General features: G+C 31.7%; 1 protein-coding gene across 2 annotated transcripts; it reads left to right on the top strand.

Annotated features, from left to right (window-relative positions):
- Positions 1–4434: 4434 nt before the first annotated feature.
- LOC110660242 (transcription factor MYB59) lies at positions 4435–6039 on the top strand. 2 transcript variants are annotated; one of them, XM_021818473.2, is made up of 3 exons: positions 4435–4779; positions 4875–5004; positions 5283–6039. In XM_021818473.2, exons 1-3 carry the CDS (start codon positions 4659–4661, stop codon positions 5767–5769), a joined length of 738 nt encoding a protein of 245 aa, XP_021674165.1. In that variant the 5' UTR covers positions 4435–4658; the 3' UTR covers positions 5770–6039. The 2 variants fall into 2 exon arrangements, with proteins under 2 accessions (XP_021674165.1, XP_021674166.1); XM_021818474.2 differs by having other exon boundaries at positions 4439–4808.
- Positions 6040–18234: the final 12195 nt, after the last annotated feature.

Below are 18234 nucleotides of genomic sequence, written 5' to 3'. Positions count from 1 at the left end.
GCTAAATTTTTTAGTTGGCTAATAAATTTATAGCTAAAAACTCTTTTATTAAGAAAAAAAAAATCTTTGTGGATATATTTTATAATATTCAGTTGTTTCCTGTAAAATACAGCTAGTTTTAAATTTTGAAGCTCAATAAAAATAGAATAAAAAAAAAATAATAATGATCTCATATAAGATAATTATTTGAATTATTTCATGAAATAGTTATTTCTTTTCATAATTATGTTAATTTATTTAATTAAAAAAATATTTTTTATTAATTTATTTCTTGGACGTTTCAAATGTTAAAAATTTAAAAAATTTTCAAAAAAATACCTTCACAAAACAAACAGTGCCTTAATATTTAAATTTTATAATTATTTTTGTTAGAGAGGTTCTAAATTTTTTAGTTGGCTAAAAATTTATTAGAGCCAAAAGAATTCACTTTCAAACTCTTTCATTTAAAAAAAAAAATCTTTGTGAAAATATTTTATAATATTCAGTTTTCATTATTTCTATTTGCATTGAGCTTCAAAATTTAATTAGCTGTATTTTTTTTTTGGGGGGGGGGGGATCAGATAATTATTTTGAATTATTTCAAGAAATGGTTATTTCTTTTCATAATATATTTTTTAATAAAAATTTGAAATGAATAACTATTATTACATAAAATAAATATTTTCTAAATTTATGAAATATATTTAATAAAAAATATTTATTTTATAAATATAAAAAATATTAATTTCATTTCACAAACTAAATAATGCTTTAATTCTGAACTCTTTGCTCCACCATATAAACTAAAAAATAAGTTGAAATAAAAAAAAAAAAAGAAGAAGAAGAAGAAGCTGATGATGATGATATATTAAATATATATTGTCTCCATGGATGGCTGTTTATAACTTGCCTATGTCATCAAGAAACAACAATAGGAAGAAAGTGGTTTTTGTGACATTATATCAAAGCCATTATAACCAAGAAAATGTTTCTAAAATCACCATACACTTGTTCTTCATTGATAAAATTTCCTCACATAAACTAGGGTTCCTAACCATTCAATATGGAAGACTTTCCAGCAGAAACTTATGTAAGTAATCTTATCTTAAGAAATTTCTAAAAACTTTAATGGGATGGGACGCGGTGGATTCGTCAGCCAAGCTTCTTGAGAATAGAGATAGAGATTGGTGCGTTAACTGTTTTGAGTACTCTTATTATCATCATAGAACAAAGCACAGCAAAAACTTGGCAATTTTTGAGCCATTTTCAATTCAGATTGGCTGCTAACAATGACATTTCAAGTTAATGGGTGGTCAATTTCTCAAGGCACCTCTAGTGGAGAAGAAAAAGTATATCATATAAACGACTTATCTTATCAATAAAGGACTTGATCCGATCACAGGCATTATTTCTGGGAAAGCTATTGCATCTGTTAATTCCAATGTCCATGGAGAATCTTCCGAATTTTGATAAACAGGGATATCCCATTTTTGCAATCTTTACGACAGATGCAGCTATGGATTAATTCCAGGTATCACTCCTTAGAGAGCTAGATCAACATTTTTATTAGAAGAAGCAATAATGTATAACAGACCAACTTGAGCAAGACAGTGACTCTAATGCTCTTGTATTTTCTTAATCATTTCTGTAATGCTTATGAAGTTCATCACTATGGGCAGTCTGCTTTTGACCAACCACCAGGTACATACGGCAAGATTGGAGAAAATAAAATAAGATAGAAAAGAAGGATTTTCCACTTTAGATTTCATAATCCCAAACAAGGCCATAAAAAGTTAGCTCAATCACTAGGACTCTTAGTAATTCTGGAATGTTATCATAGGGCACAATCATCAAGATATGATAATTCTCTTGCTATTATTAGTAATCACAATCTAATCGTACGATAAAATGGGTAGAGCAGTGGAGCCTTGATCAATCACAAAGCAAAAATCCCATCTTTCCACATCCCAAAGAGATGGGATCTTTAATAAGCTTGAGGTGAGACAAGGCCCTCCCATAGTTTATATTATCAGAATGTTTGTTTCCTATGTTAATCCTTGATATTGAGCATTAACGAGCAAAATTAAATGAATATTTAAACTTATCATGTCAGATAAAATATATTATCATGCAATTTATTGTAATGCAGTGGAGGTGTGGAGGTAAGCAATGATGTATAGCTGCAGCCATATGTGGAATCCCTATTGGAACCACTAAGCAAAAATGGTATAGGCTGGCATAGAGTTGCAGTGTTCATGACCCAGTTTGGAAAGTATTGAAAAAGGCAGAGAGATAGAAAAAAAGTCCACCGTAGAGTTAGAATTTAAAAGACCAATACGATGTAAAAGGCGAAATAATTTATTATTATAGTTAAACGTTTTAATTTTAAAATATAAAATCTGAATATTTGATATTGAGTGCATAGATAAAATCTAAAATTAATTAGAAAATTTTAAATTTTATCCATTAAATTTATAATTATAATAATTAAATTCTGTAAATATATTTTATATTTTGATAATTAAACTAATTAATTAATTTAACAATTATAATCACATTATAAAATTAACTCATTCAAAATATAGATGGATTTTTGTAAATATGGGTAATAAAATTCAATGTTTAAGATATTAAAAGAAAACACCGATTATTAAGCTATTCACATAAAAAGAGGTTAAAAAAATTTTGAAGAGCTTATCAGAATTTCAACTCTTTAATTTTTTGAATTACAGAATAAGTTTAATTACTAAATAATTTACATAAAAAAGTTTCTATAAAAAAGAGATTTTTGGGATTTCAACCTTGATTTCCTATATTATTAGACATACACTAACTATTAAGAAATGAATATAGTATTAAGGCCAATTTGCACACACAAATGATTTCAATTTTAGTGTAATAGAAAATTAAAGGGACCACAAAGTAGAGTAGCATGCACATATATTTCTTAATAGGCATTAACAAGCACATAGTAAGAGAGAGAAGAGGGGTGGGGGATATATTCAAGTGGAGTGTCCACAAATTAGTGGTGCACACGTCACACTGGCTCATCTTTCTATCTCCTCTACTCCACTATAAGGGCCCCTAAGATTGATTATCTCGTTTATTGACTGATAAAATTGTTTGTTTTTTTTAGCCTGGACTATGCTAGATTCATTGAGAACATCACCACCACAAATTTAATGTATGTTAGTATTATTAATACAGGCACATGATGCCATTTTCCACTTTAGATGTCTTCATTATCATTTTTGTTCCTAGTGCTACAATATGTTGGCTCCTAAACCGTCTTTAAATTGTCAGTGGATTTACAGACCAATGAATTCTTATCATCCATCTATTAAATTGTCTCCTATTAATCAACCTGAAAATGAAAGCAGCACAAAATTTTTGTGTTGATTTTATGCTTGAGCAAGCCAATCTTAAATAGATTCATAAGAATATAACACACAGTTGGGCATTGAAATTAATAAACATATAAGATTATAGGAGTAAAAAATGCCAGATAATTAATCGCCATATGAATACATGAAATCCTATGTTTAAATGTTACATGAGGATAGAGCTTAATCAGGCTTATCAAGTAATTAAAAGCATATACTCACTTGACAGCAAGGTTCAAGACCACGCCCTCTCATTCCCCTACTTAAAAAAAAATAATTATATGAGGATAAAAAGGAGGAAGTCAATGCAAAAATGCAAAATATATATGAAAAGTGAGATAAAGAAGCTAGAATGGCTTAAGATAAGCATAATCCAAGGCGGCTAAGGGTTGTTGCAAAGACCAACTTCTGGTAGCCATCTTAACTCTTAAGCGGGAAGCTGGTACACTGTTAGAATAATTTTTCATTCCAAAGTTAAAGTCTTTTCTCCTAAAAATAAAAAATAAAAAAAAAATCTGATTCCACCTTCAGTTTTCTTAGATAGAGTGACAATTTAATAGTTCCTTCTTATTCCCTGCTTTAAAAGTTTTGTCCTCTTCTTCTTTTTTGGTTGCCTTTTACTACATCCATGCCCTTTACTAAAGTCAAGGCACAGTACCATCCTTTCTTTCAATTGAATACAAGGAGAAGCAGATCTAGTAGCTTCCTTCAAGTTATTCCTTTTTATCCAAATAAGTTTTGAGCTAGCCCTTTATATTGAAATTATATATGTTCACAATGAGAATTAAAGTGGAAACTTTTGAGATAATCTTAATTAAAATAACAGAATAAAAGAGCTCTATTATATGAACAACTGAAGCAAGTGCATGCATATAGTAACAGACATCTTTTATTGTTCACTTAAAATTGTCAGAAGATGGACCAAATTAATTACTATCTTTGTGGTTCAAAATAAATAAATATATATTAGAAGCTGATATTATAACAAGGGAGGCTGATTATGAAAGTTACATCTACAGATCGATCTCTTACTTTGGTTATTTCCTTATAGTGGCTGACATCAGGAGCATTTGGTATCTTATCACTAGATGAGAATGCGTGCACCACATGTATGGTGAAGATGCAGAATGGTGTATTTTAAAATAGCAAAAGATTACAAAAAAGTTTCTCAATAATGGATACTTACTGATATAAATACGAGTAACATACTACATGTCCAAGCACAACAAAAGTGGGTGGATCAAGCTATCATTCTAAGAAAAATCTGGGAATACAGACAAAAGGAGAAAAAAAAAAATGAAAATGGTGCAAGATGAAATCAGAAAGGGTCCATGGACTGAACAGGAAGACATTCTCCTGATCAACTTTGTGCACCTGTTTGGAGATCGACGATGGGATTCTATTGCTAAAGTTTCAGGTTTGAAGGTGGCGGGAGGCAAATAATAGGTATGCTTATCTTGGGATGGGTGGCTTTGTAAAGGAGCTACCTTTAACCACCTGGTTATGTTGTAGGTTTGAACAGAACTGGAAAGGGTTGCAGGTTGCGATGGGTTAACTATCTGCACCCTGGACTCAAAAGGGGGAAGATGACACCCCAAGAAGAGAGACTTGTGTTGGAACTTCACGCCAAATGGGGAAATAGGTTTGATAAATTATCATAACTCTAGCTGTTTATAACCCTTCCATGTATTTATTGTATATTTCCTACATGATAGCAAATTCTTTTTCCTTGCTAGAATTTCCTGATTGCAATTTATGTTCACATAGCATCTAATGACCCAAAATCATAATAAACCATTTAGCAATTGAAGTTTTCCTCTGCTGCACTATATCAAAATTAATTTTAAACGTAGCAATCATTTAATTTTTCTTTCTGGGAAAGTTCCTTCAATTAGTATATGGTACTTTATCATGTGCCAGATGGTCAAGAATTGCTCGCAAATTACCTGGGCGAACAGATAATGAGATAAAAAACTATTGGAGGACTCATATGAGGAAGAAGGCTCAAGAAAGGAAGAGGGCTATGTCACCATCATTGTCATCTTCCGACAGCTCCGCAACATCAACTATTACTACACAGAATTCATCACCTTCCCTGGAGACTGGAGAAGCAAGCTTTTATGATACAGGGGGGCCTGAATCATCACCTTCAGGAGGAAAAATTAGTGAGGCGGTGCAAGGAGGTGAAGAGGGGTACTCTATCTCTATGGATGATATATGGAAAGATATTGAAAACACTATTGAACCAGTTTTTGATGGGTTTAGTGAACAAGGTTGCAATTTCTCTTGTCCTTCAATTGCATCTCCCTCATGGGAGTATTGCCCAGACACACTCTGGACGATGGATGAAGAGGAGGGTAAGATGTTTCTTCCTTATGAGTGCGGGACAGTGTTTTTAACAGGCTAAACAGAAATTCTTTATTTATGTTTCTTCATAGACGTCAAGTTTCTCTGAGGAAGCTCTAACTTGTATAGCATGGGTTTTCTCTAAGCTTTCTGATGTGTAATCATCTTATGCATAACCTATGTCCCTGTGTTTGTGTAATTTCACTTTTCAGAGAGGAAGAGAGAGCCTTAACAAATCTCCTATAAGGAGATTGTTATGTTCCATTATGTATAATAGAACTTTTAAGTTTTAATGTTGAAATGAAGATGGTGCAACATTAAAATCCCAAAATCTTTTTTGATCACACACGCAAACACAGAGAATATACAAACATAGGCATAAAGCCATGAGAGACAACCACAGAAAATAGTTAGCAGTTGAATTTGTTCAAACAACATTTTAATGTTCTTTCTATTATCAATGCAAACTCTTTTGTGATCAGGCTCATTGGAAACTAGACATTGAAAACCTAATGCATTTGATTTCCATATAGTTAATATTTCACCCAAAACCAGTTGAGTCCCACATAATCATGCCAAACCACATAATCATCTAGAAGTAAACTCGAACCATACTGCCTAGGAAATAAGATTCTTCTATTTTCTAGTCTTTCTTATCATATGCACATTAGAAAGGAAGTTTTTCCTGACACGATATTTTATTTCATCAGTTTTGCAGAAAAACCATGAGGATCCCCAGAAATTAAGCCTTCTTAGAATTGAGTTATGGGAACATAGCTCCAATTATAACTTTGAATAAAATATGTCATTAGCTATTGCTTATTTTGAGGAAATAAAGTAGATGGATTAATAGTAGTGCGTTAATCAGGATAGACCCATTTGTCAAGCTCAGAATAATTAAGCACATTGTGGACCAAATCAGAAGAGATTCTACTTCGTTAGTGAATGGTTCTTTTTTATTTATTTATTTTTTCTGTTATCTTAGACAAATAAGATAATAGCTTAGTGGTTAGCCCCCAAAATCCATTATATCTATTTAAGAAGTTTATTTATACCTGTTGAGCATTTGCATTCTTTTGTCCAATTAGAAAAAAGTCGTGCATGAAAAAGATTAAAAAAAAAAAGGGAATCAAAGTAAGGAAAAATGAATTAATGCTTCCATTTCATCAAGCATGATTTTGACATGCAACTTGCACTAGAAATGGTCCCTCAAGACCACTAATGTCAACAAGGCACTAGCAAGACCATCCAATCCCTGAGGAAGGAGAAGACAAAGAACCTAAGGGCTAAGCATTGCACTTCTAAACATTTTAATAAGTTATCCCAAATTCTACCTTTTCCTATGGCCCATGACTATTATCAAATGCAAAGAGGATTCAAAAATCATTAGGTTTCAGGTTTTCAAAAGTACAGCAGATGTTAGACATCCTGCTCCACATGAATTGTTCTTTGCCATTGGCTGGGTCAAACACAACACAGTGGAAGGCTTCTTCACTTACCTATAATATATTCCTGTATTTTATTCAGATGGGTTGGACGATTCATGTGATCATTTTAGTTGGCAATTGTATAATTGAGGATTCAATTGTTTATAGTTGGATTCATTAGAACCCAAATAAAAGATCGGCTTTCTTTGAACTATGACAAAGTTGCTAGACAATGGAAAGTAATCTTTTGTTCCCTCCATTTTCATAGTTTAACCAGCAATACAAGTTCTTGTGTTTCTGTTGTGTTTCTCTCTTTCCACTTCATTTTCCCTACCAACATCAAACTAGATCACCATCAGCAAAATGACATGCTCATGTCTGGAATCATTTCTTCATCCCCTCTATTTCCAATGTCATATTAAATATAGGCCTACGTGGTGGAGTACAGAAATGAAGATAAGACAGTCCTTTGCTTCAAAATCCTCAAATACCAACTTCTATCCCACATTCATAATACTAATCACAGGCAAACAAGTAAAAAGCAATTTAGTAGTTGTTTTCTCTTTTCCTAGTAAAAGGCATTAAGTACTCATTGTCCATTTGCACCCTTTTAAGATCAGCCAATAAATATATCATCAACTTAGCCTACCAAATAATTAGCGATAACACTACAAACTTCATCTATCCATTGGTGTTGCGGTGGATTTTGAAAATTGAATTTCTCCATATCATGGGCTAATTTCAGCTGCACTGAATGGTATTATGATGAGCATTGTCTCATCTATTTCCAAAGGAAGAAGCAATTCACAACAATATCCACAAATCTTATTTTACTATGAGACCATGACATTGGTGGATACTATAAACACTGATAGAGTAAGAAGCTAAAAAGGAAAAATAAATGGTAATTGAAAGTTGCAAAGAAAAGAAATGGCAGCAAGAAGAGTGTTTCTTATTCAGTAGTTCAGAAATACAGGTGGAATACAAGAATTTCAGGAAATAATTCCAGAACACCTCTCTATTGCTCATCCCAGCAGTACGGTTAAAATACTCAATTCACACCCATCCCACGCTCATTCTCTCAATTATATAGACTCTGAAGCTGCTGCCTTCACATGGTTCCCGCATTCCTCTCCGACAACCATATTCCAGCTGTAGCCTTCTAGAATATGCTTCTTCACATTCTGTCACTCTTTCATCCAAATCCCTATCAACCAGCCTCTCATTTGATACCATACAAGATTTTTTTTTTCTTTGCCATTAATTTTCTTGCTTTCTTTCTATTGTTAATGCCTTTCTTTTTTCATGTTTCATTGCTTATTTTAGAATGTCTAAGGTTTTAGCAGTCAAAATTGAGCAGAATGAAGAAAAATGATCCTCATAACTGATCTCAACTAGATCAGGATTAAAGTTTAGTTGAGTTTAGAAGTCAAAATGGTATCCTGTATCTCACAAAAAAAATGGTCTCCTATATAATAGCACAAAATAATCTTGATAAAAAATTATTTATGAACTTTTTTTCTATTTTCTTTGTCAAGTGCTTATGTCCAAACTAAACATGATGAACATTCTAGGGAAACATGAATCGAATGCATCACAAAACGTAATGGTATATAAAAGAAGAAGAATAAGGAGGAATAGATAGGAATTTGGAAGAATTAGCTTGATTATTCCCTCAAGCTACTGAGGAATATATATACTTATTGCACATACGCTAAGAATGGAAGGATATATATTTACATGACATTTACAGGCACATTTACAATCACCATCACGACACACAGTCGCTCCACACACAATCTCAATTTCAGGCACAATTACATCAAACATTCTAACACTCCCTCTCAAGCTAAAGCATACATATCATATACTCCTAGCTTGTTACAAACATAATCAATATGAGAATCTTTAACAGATTTAGTAATGATGTCTGCTAATTGGTCGTTTAAATTAATGAAACTAGTAGTAATAGATCTTTACTCAATTTTTAGTTTGATAAAGTGGCAATCCACCTCTATATATTTTATCCTTTTATGAAAAAGGGAATAAAAAGCGATATGAAGTGCTACTGATGCAGAATATATTCTTAAATATTTTAAGAGTACCTACTTTAGGAAAAAATATTGAAAATAAGAATTTTTAGAGATTTTTATGATTGTGTATCCTAATTAGATTAGGTTCCTAATTCAATTGGGATTCTTGAATTCCTAATTAGGATTGAATTACTAAAATCCTAATGTGATTGAGATTCTTAATTCTATAAATAAGACTTAGGATTTTTATTGTTATTAGACAAGTTTTGTTATGACAATTTTATGAGATCAATAAAATATAAGAATTAGTTCTCTTTCCCAAGGATTAGTCCTTGTTTGTTCTTTGTTCTTGTTTGTTCTACATCAATTTTGATATCAAAGCCTAAATCAATCCAAAATTCAATCGCTTTCCACAAAATTACCAGACTTCCCATTCAAGTCTTCCTATTCCTTAGATTTCCACCGATGTTTTTGTCCTTTAAAATTTTTCCTTGCTGCCTATAGTTCCAAAAAAAAAAAAAAAAGGTCCAAAATCAGAAGAATCCAGCAACTCGTCGTCAGCTGATTTGTTTCTTCGCGTTGTTGGTACTTCAATCCAATGCACTCGGAGCTTTAACCTGACGGATCAGCTATTTGAATCAGCTTCCACACCCAACAAGCTTACACTTGTTTTCAGCTGAAACAACTCTTAAAAGCTGAATTTTGAGTTTTTTTTTTTTCCCTTCAAGGTATGTTTTCTTAATTCAAATGCTATGGGAACTTATATTAAGAGGCTAGACGAGGAGATCAATTACTACAAAAATGTTCTCAAAGAAATTAATTATGACATTAGATTTCATAGGGGTCAATTACTATCTCTATGTCATTGGATAAATAATTATAGTTATAGATGTGATCATGAAAGATGTTCTGTCTTACACGGTGAATATCGAAAAGTAGACAAATTTTACCAGATAAGGAAAGAGAATATGAAGATTTACAACAATGCTTACAGGTTAAGGAAAGAGAGCTTAAAGAATGCAGGAAAGAACTTGTGATTTCAGGTGTGAAAAAATTGAGAGTACAGCTTAATAAGTTATCAAAAGTAGAAGTATAGGTTGATGAGTTATCAAAAATAGAACTTAATAAGTTATCGGTAGCATTGCAAGAACTTAAAGAAGAAATTCAAATTATAAATCAAGGAAAGAAGCTTGACGTTGAAGATGAACAAGAAGAAAAATTCGAAGAGCAGCTTGAAGATGAGAACAAGGAACAAAAAGAGCAACCTAAAGAAACAAAAGTTGAAGAGTATGAGATTGAAGAATCCATCAATTCAAGTGTTGAGCATTTACATATTGAAGAACCTTTTCCAGAGCAAAAAATTGATAAAACTGCACAACTAGAGCTTGAGGAAGATATATTGGGGAATGAAGAAGATTCTATAGAGACATCAATGAAAATTGAGGAATCCCAATTTAATTAGGAACCTAATCTAATTAGGATACACAATCATAAAAATCTCTAAAAATTCTTATTTTCTATATTTTTTTTCCTAAAGTAGGTACTCCTAAAATCTTTAGGAATGTATTCTACATCCGCTACTTGATTATCATAGATCAACTTCATCTGTTTGATATTCCCACAATTTAATTCTTGAAGTTGTTTCAACTAGATAAGCTCATATGTTTCTAAAATCATAGCTCGATTTCTGCTTTTGCACTTGACCAATTACATTATGCTCTTTACTTTTTCATGATATTAATTTTCCCCAATCAAGATACAATATCCTAAAGTAGATCATCTATCTGAAGGAGAACCAACCAAGTATACATTAGAATATCCAACAACCTGTGAGTAACACCTATCTTCATATAACAATCATTGTCCTAGAGCTCCTTTAATATACCTAAGAATTTGGGTTACTATATCGCAGTAACTATCTCATTGAGTATGGGAAAATTCACTAACAACATTAGCAACAAAAGAAAAAATCTATTCAAGCGATCATTAGATAACTGAGTTTCCCAACAAGTCTTTGATATCTTTTAGGATTTATGAAGGGCTCCCTGCCTATGAACAATTTTGACATTAGATACATGAGCTTATACATGTTTGCAATCTAGTACACTAGTTTCCTTCGGTATATCCAGCAAATATTTCCTTTGCAAAATTGCAAAACCAATACTGGATTTTGCTAGCTCAATGCCAGAAAATACTTTAGTTTACCAAAGTCTTTGCTCTGAAAGTGACTGAAGAGGCATTGTTTTAGTTGAGTAATACCATCATGATTATACCTATTATAACAATATCATCAATATATATCACCAAATAGATGCAGATGCCATGAGAAGTATAATAAAAAAATGCTAAATGGTCGGCTTCACTTTGAGTCATCTCAAATTTTGGACAATGGTATACCATGCCTTTATGGACTTCTTTAACACATAAAGAGATTGACATAGTTGACATACCAAGTTAGACTTCCCCTGAGCAACAATCCTAGTGTTTGTTCCATATATTCCTCTTTTGCTAACTCTCCACATAAGGCATTTTTTATGTCAAGCTGATGAAGTGGCCAATGGTGAATTGTAGCCAATGTATCAATAGTAGGATAGAAGCAGTCTTAGCCACTAAAGAAAAAGTATCATATAGTCTAGCCCAAAAATTTGAGTGTATCATTTAGTAACAAGACGTGCTTTTAGGTGGTCAATTTTTCTATCAGGATTAACTTTGACTATATATATCTAACAACAACTAATGGTAGACTTCCCATGAGACAAGAGAACTAAATCTCAAGTATCATTAGACTGAAGAGCAGTTTCAATTTGCTTCCAAATTTCAGACACAATTACAGCAAACATTCTAATAGAAGCCAAAGCTCCAGCCCTTGGGGGGATATTGAACCCCTGAAACCAAAAGAAAAAGAACTGAGATTACTGCATCAATTTGCTGCAGAATAGCACTTTCTACAGATGTGATTAACAGCACTATACTATCTCTTTCAAGAAGTTTTCAGCAAGAATAAACTAGATGTGTATTAGGATTTGATGAAGCTACTCCTTTATTAACTTATTTCCTAGCAATTAAGTATTCTCTCTTATGCACTGTATCTAAGTCATAGCATAATTGGTAGTCATTTCTCTCCTCCAAAGAGGGTGTCATGAATTCAAACCCCTTTTGTGTTCCTATAGATAGGGATGTAAAAGAATTTGATAGATTTCTCTCATTTTCTAGTGGATTCCACAGCTTATTTCCTGGTCTTCCAGTGTTCTGCTGAGCTTGAATGAGATATAGTTGTGCTTTTGTTTCTTATTAACATTTGATATTAACCAAAAATTTAGTCTAATTTAGGGCACAACCTAATGTAATTACAGCAGTACCCAAACTAGTAAAAACAAATGCTACCAAAAGAAGGAAAAAAACATGCCAATAGGAGGAAAAAAAAAAACTTTTCATCCACTAAAGAGATCAAAACTTGTTTCTCATCCAATCCTGCACGTTTGCTTATTTCTACGAAATTAAATGTCTGACTGAACGTGAATGCAAGGTAGTATGATCATCCTTTTACAATGCTAGTGATACATGAAAATTGATTCTATTTGACTATTTCAGCCAACCAAATGCTAGAATACAGTTAAACCAAATGGTAGATTAACAAGTACAGACCACAGCAATTTGCAGTGTGTGTGTGATAATTGAAAATAAAGATGTTTTAAAATAATTCCTGATACTAAACATGTTTTAAATAACACTTTTCTCTAATCATGTTTACCTATCTAGTCAGTATACATTACACAATCATGCACATTTATGATAAAGAACACAAATATGTGTCATTCCCTTAGAGGTTGTTACTTAATGAAAATAATGAGCGTATGTCCTATACTCACATTCATTTCATTGAAACTAACGAACTTGACAGATAATGCAATTTAATCCGTATAAGCAAATTGAAAATATGAACATTATCCTTTCAACATTCACAAACAACAGATTCTATTCACACCTCCTACCTAATTCCCTTGCGGGATTGAATAAAGCATAATCTATTTGAGAAATTGCATCCCTAGCAACGAGGGATTCTATTCAGTTCATTTCTGCTCAATTTTATAAACCTAATTAAATGCAAAACATAACCCTACCAAATTACCAATGTTTAATTTATCATCTTAAAGACTTAGACAATTTATCCTACAGTCAACTAGTGTCTATTACATTAATGTTTGAGCCACTGTTGAGAAATTCTAATTCCAAATGAAGCCTTAGTCAAATTAGAAAAGCTGTGGGAGGAAAAAGAATAACTCCAATCTTAAGACTGTTTATTAGCATAAACGAAACCAAATTTCTCCAGCTGAAGTGACAAAACCAGGAAAACAAAATTGAATTGAAAATTGTAGAGAGAAAGCGAGAGATTCTTGAAATTGAGGAGGTAGTCGTGAGAATGATTACTTGCCTGGAAAAAGGAATAGATCGCGGATGCTGAACTCAAGCTTTTCGGTTGAAGGCTTTCAAGCAAATTATTTTAGTAGTTGAAGGCTTGAAGCATTTGGTCGCAGCAATGTCTCTTGAATGGCATCTTTATTCAATTACATATACATGTATAAATGAGTTGATTTCAACGATTTATAACCATTTTATAGTTTTTTTTTAAATAGTAATTACATTTACATATGTATCTAACTACTATTAAATTATCATTTCATATCAAATATTAATATAAAATAATTATTTTATTATATAATTTATCTCAATATAAAAAGTAAAATATTTATTTAAATATATTATTAAATTAATAATATATATTTATATCATACATATATAAATATTTTATATTTTAATAAAATTATTAAAATTAAAAAAATATATATATTTTTCTAAAAAAATACTTAATTTTTTCTTTAATCGATAAAATATTTTTTATTAATTATTTTTTGAATGTTTTCAATATTAAAAAATATGAAATATATTTTTTTTAAAAAAAATATTTTTTACAAAACAAGTACAGCATTTCATTCTCTTTCAATAATTTTTTTTCCACTTTTCACGTAAAAGCCTTTTGCTCATAATTATGAGAACTTTTGATCATTGAGAGATTGATCAATGATGGTGTTTATTTCAAATACTCCAATTCAATGTAATATTCTAAGATAAATTTATTATATCACGTGAATTTAAAATTCTCAAAATGCTAAAGCACCAATCAAGGTGAGAATATCTAATTAATAGAATAATGCAATATCATTGAAGTATGAGAAAAATAATGTTATAATTTTGGTATCAAACCAAATTGCAATTAGTAATAGTATAAGAAAATATTTTCATTATGGTATGTTAAATTAAAGTTATAAATTTTATTGCAAAATATTGTATAATTATTTATAAATGACCATTATTTATTTACTCTAAAAAAATTAATCTTTCATTTCAAATAGAAAAATTTAAAATGTAAGATTTTAATTGAAAATACAAGCTATTAATTTAGTTTAAATTTATAAATATCAAAAAATTTAGAACTTGTTCACCTGTAGAAAATTGGAGCAATCTTTTGAATAATTTTTTTATGAAAATTGAAAATTATAATTTTATATTCACATATACAGTATTTCAAATAAAAAACTAAAAAATTAATTTTTTAATTTTGAAAAATTTAACTAAGACTTAAAAAATAATTTAAAGTTGTTTCCACTTATTTATTTTATAATAAAAATTCTATTTTCCAACAATTTTCCAAAAGTTGGTATTTATTGAATGCCTTACAAACTACTTAGATATCAATGATAATTATGGGTCTGTTTGGTTTAACTGTTAAATACAATTGATAACTGTTAGTTGATAGCTGTTATTGTTAGCTGGTAGCTGATAGTTGATGATAACTAATTTATGTTAAGTGTTTGATAAAATTATATTTAGGTGTTGCTATTTATATATGAAATGATTAATAAAAGTATATATTATATAATTTATTTTATTATTGAAATAAATATAAATTTATAAATTTATTATATTATTTATTTTATTATTAAATTTAATATATAATTATTAAAATAATATATTATATTATTTATTATATTATTAAAATAAATATATAATTATTAACCTATTATATTATATCATTTATTTTATTATTGAAATAAGAAAATAATTAAATTTTTTAAAAAATAATTAAATAACTTTAAAAATATAGATAAAATAATAAAGTAATTATTATTGTTGATAAAAAAATTTATAATTAATTTTAAGTTTTTAGATATAAATAAATATTTTATATTTTATGTCACAACCCAACCTATGGGCCGGATCGACACTAGGACCTGGACCAGCCTAAAGCTCTCGAGACCCGTAGTAAGTCTAACTATTCCTCAACCCAATCCTAGAGCTCATTTGAGCCCAATTTGAAGAATTCAACCAGACAGAGTCCGGCCATAAAATGGACCATTCAACAGGGAGTTTTTGACTTGTGAGCTCAGCTCACTCTCCACATGCTCATAATATCAAAAATCCAATAGGAGCTCAGCTCCCTCATCAAATCCAGTCATACATGCAGTTAATAATTTTACAGGTCCAACATAACTTTTATAATACAGACTCAAAATAAAAATAAGTACTTCTAACACATGCGGAGTCTAAAATTTAACTCAATTGAACAAAATTTATTAAATACTATTAATGAACCTGTGAAGAAGAAGAGCAGATTAGCCACAACAAATAATCCTCCTGTAGCCTGGAAAAATAGATGAACAGGAATGAGTGTTCGACTCAGAGAGTAAAATACTAATTTTAATCACAATTTCTATAACTAACTAAAGCTAATGCATCATAAGGCATGGAATGCAACATCATCATAAATTTTTATACAAACTATATCATAGCAATAAAAAGGCAATTTGGAGCACTCACCCACCCAACACTGTACAAACAGTACATATATGGGACCTGATTCCCTATACAGCTCTCTTAATGAAACCTCTACCAGCGAGTGTCTCTAAAGCCGGATTTTCGCTTAATAAACCAAGTGCAGGGTCCCAGCGAGTGTCTCTCAAGCCGGTGTCTACCCCGACTTATCCATAAAGGATCGAGTCCCAGCGAGTTTCTCTCAAGCCATGTCTACCCGTCCTGTCCATATCTAATACCATACCACACGCACGCCAACACACGCACACTGCTCCAAATTACCACAAATAATATCCATGGCACTTCATTAATTATAAATGCAATATAAAATGTGTCTAGTATTTAACTACATAAATACATATTTATAAGTGATGCATAGGCATGCTTGAACATATAATAATATCGAAATTATAATTAAAATTAATATTTTACTCACAGATTTAAACCAAGGTCACTGCGGTAGCTAGGCGAAAGAGGAAGGCTGTCCCGGCTCACTTGACAAATTTCATTGCAATTATTTAATATATTGACTCGATACAAGCTTGGAAAAGATGAAAGACACCCTAGGTCGTGCCAAAAATTCGGCAGAATCTCCCCTATATCTAGGACCTACTCAACCTGCAAAAGGGTTTAAAATGAACTTCTATATTCACAAGCCACACATTCACAACTCAATCACATCACATGGCCCCTCCTGGGCCCACCCAAATAGTCAACAATCATAATTTGAAAAATTATAATTTAGTCCCTACAATTATTCCTTTTGCAAAAACTACCCAATTGAGCTCTAAAAATTCTAAAACTTTGCCCCGTGGTCCTTAGCAATATTATAGAGCTAACCCAAAAGGAATTATATTTTTCTAACCTACCACGAATATTTTATAGATTTTTAATCGAAATCAAGCACTAGATAATTAAGAAAAATGGGGGTTCGGGTTTACCTATGCCAATTCCGACCCTGGAGACGCATCTGGGATGTCTGAAAATGGTGGGGTAGCCTATAACCTTGACCCAATTCGAAGACTTTTTTGGTAGCCTGTCTGCCCGGCCCAAAATTGCAGACCTAAGCAACTGTTGAATTTTAGGGAATTGAAGGTACCTACGCGAAGCCCACAACACGGGGGTTAGTATATAATTTTTACAAAATTTTCTAAGCTTATTTAATGCTCAAAAAAATACTGTGAAGTCTCGCGGGACTCACCAAAAAAACGGTGTCGAAAAAATTTAAAATGGGTATTGCCGCGAAGCTCTTACCGAGTGGAGTACTCTGGTACTCTCGGATTTTTTGTGGGGTTTACGGTTTTCGAGAAATCTAGCCCGAAAATCAAAATGGGCTAAAACTTTCCGGATAAAAATTGGACAAACCGCTCGATGAATTTTGGTGTTCTTGGTGTCTATGGAAAGCTCTTGAGGTGTAGATGGGTTTTGGCACAAGACCCGGTTCAATCGGTGGCCGAATTGACCAAATTTTAGCTGAGAAGACGAAGTGACGCGCTGCATGCGTAAGCGCCTTTGGGCGCATTTTTCCGGCGCTACAGGCGACGGTTGGTGAGGGGGAAGGGCTGAGGTGATGCGCCAGCGGGGCGGCGAGAGGCGGAGGGAGGAGAGAGAAAATGAGAGAGAGAGGGAGGGTGTCGGGAGCACACGGAAGGGAAGAAGAAAAGGAAAATGGGCAGGTCCGATTAGATCAGTCCAATCCGGTCCGGTTCGATTCGGTCGATCCGATTCAGGATACCCAAATTTGAATTTTTACTTTGCCTTGGGACTGAAAACGAGGCCCAAAAATTTCGAAAAATTTCTATAAAACTCTGAAAAAATCATAGAGTTCAAATATATTTTTAGTTTTACCATGTGGTCTTTAAATTAATTTTTAAAAATCATCAAAGTTTTATATTTTCGGAAAATCTAACCCGATTTCTAAAATCCAAATAATTTCAAATAATTTCTCAAAATTTAAATAAAACAAAATATTAATATTTATCCATAAATTAATAAATTTAAAAATTAGGGGTGTTACATTCTTCCTCCCTTACAAAAAAATTGTCCTCGAATTTTACATAAGGCAAAATAAAAGAACAGAATTACACATTGAATAAATAAGGGCACTTGCTACGCATGTCCCGCTCTGACTCTCAGGTGCACTCTTCCACTAACTGGCTCCTCCACAAAACTTATAGAAATCTGTTTTGATTTTAG

Source organism: Hevea brasiliensis, chromosome 6 (assembly GCF_030052815.1).
Source record: "Hevea brasiliensis isolate MT/VB/25A 57/8 chromosome 6, ASM3005281v1, whole genome shotgun sequence".
Taxonomy (NCBI): domain Eukaryota; kingdom Viridiplantae; phylum Streptophyta; class Magnoliopsida; order Malpighiales; family Euphorbiaceae; genus Hevea; species Hevea brasiliensis.
Note: the sequence above shows the minus strand (reverse complement) of the source record. Positions and strands in the feature narration are given on the sequence as shown.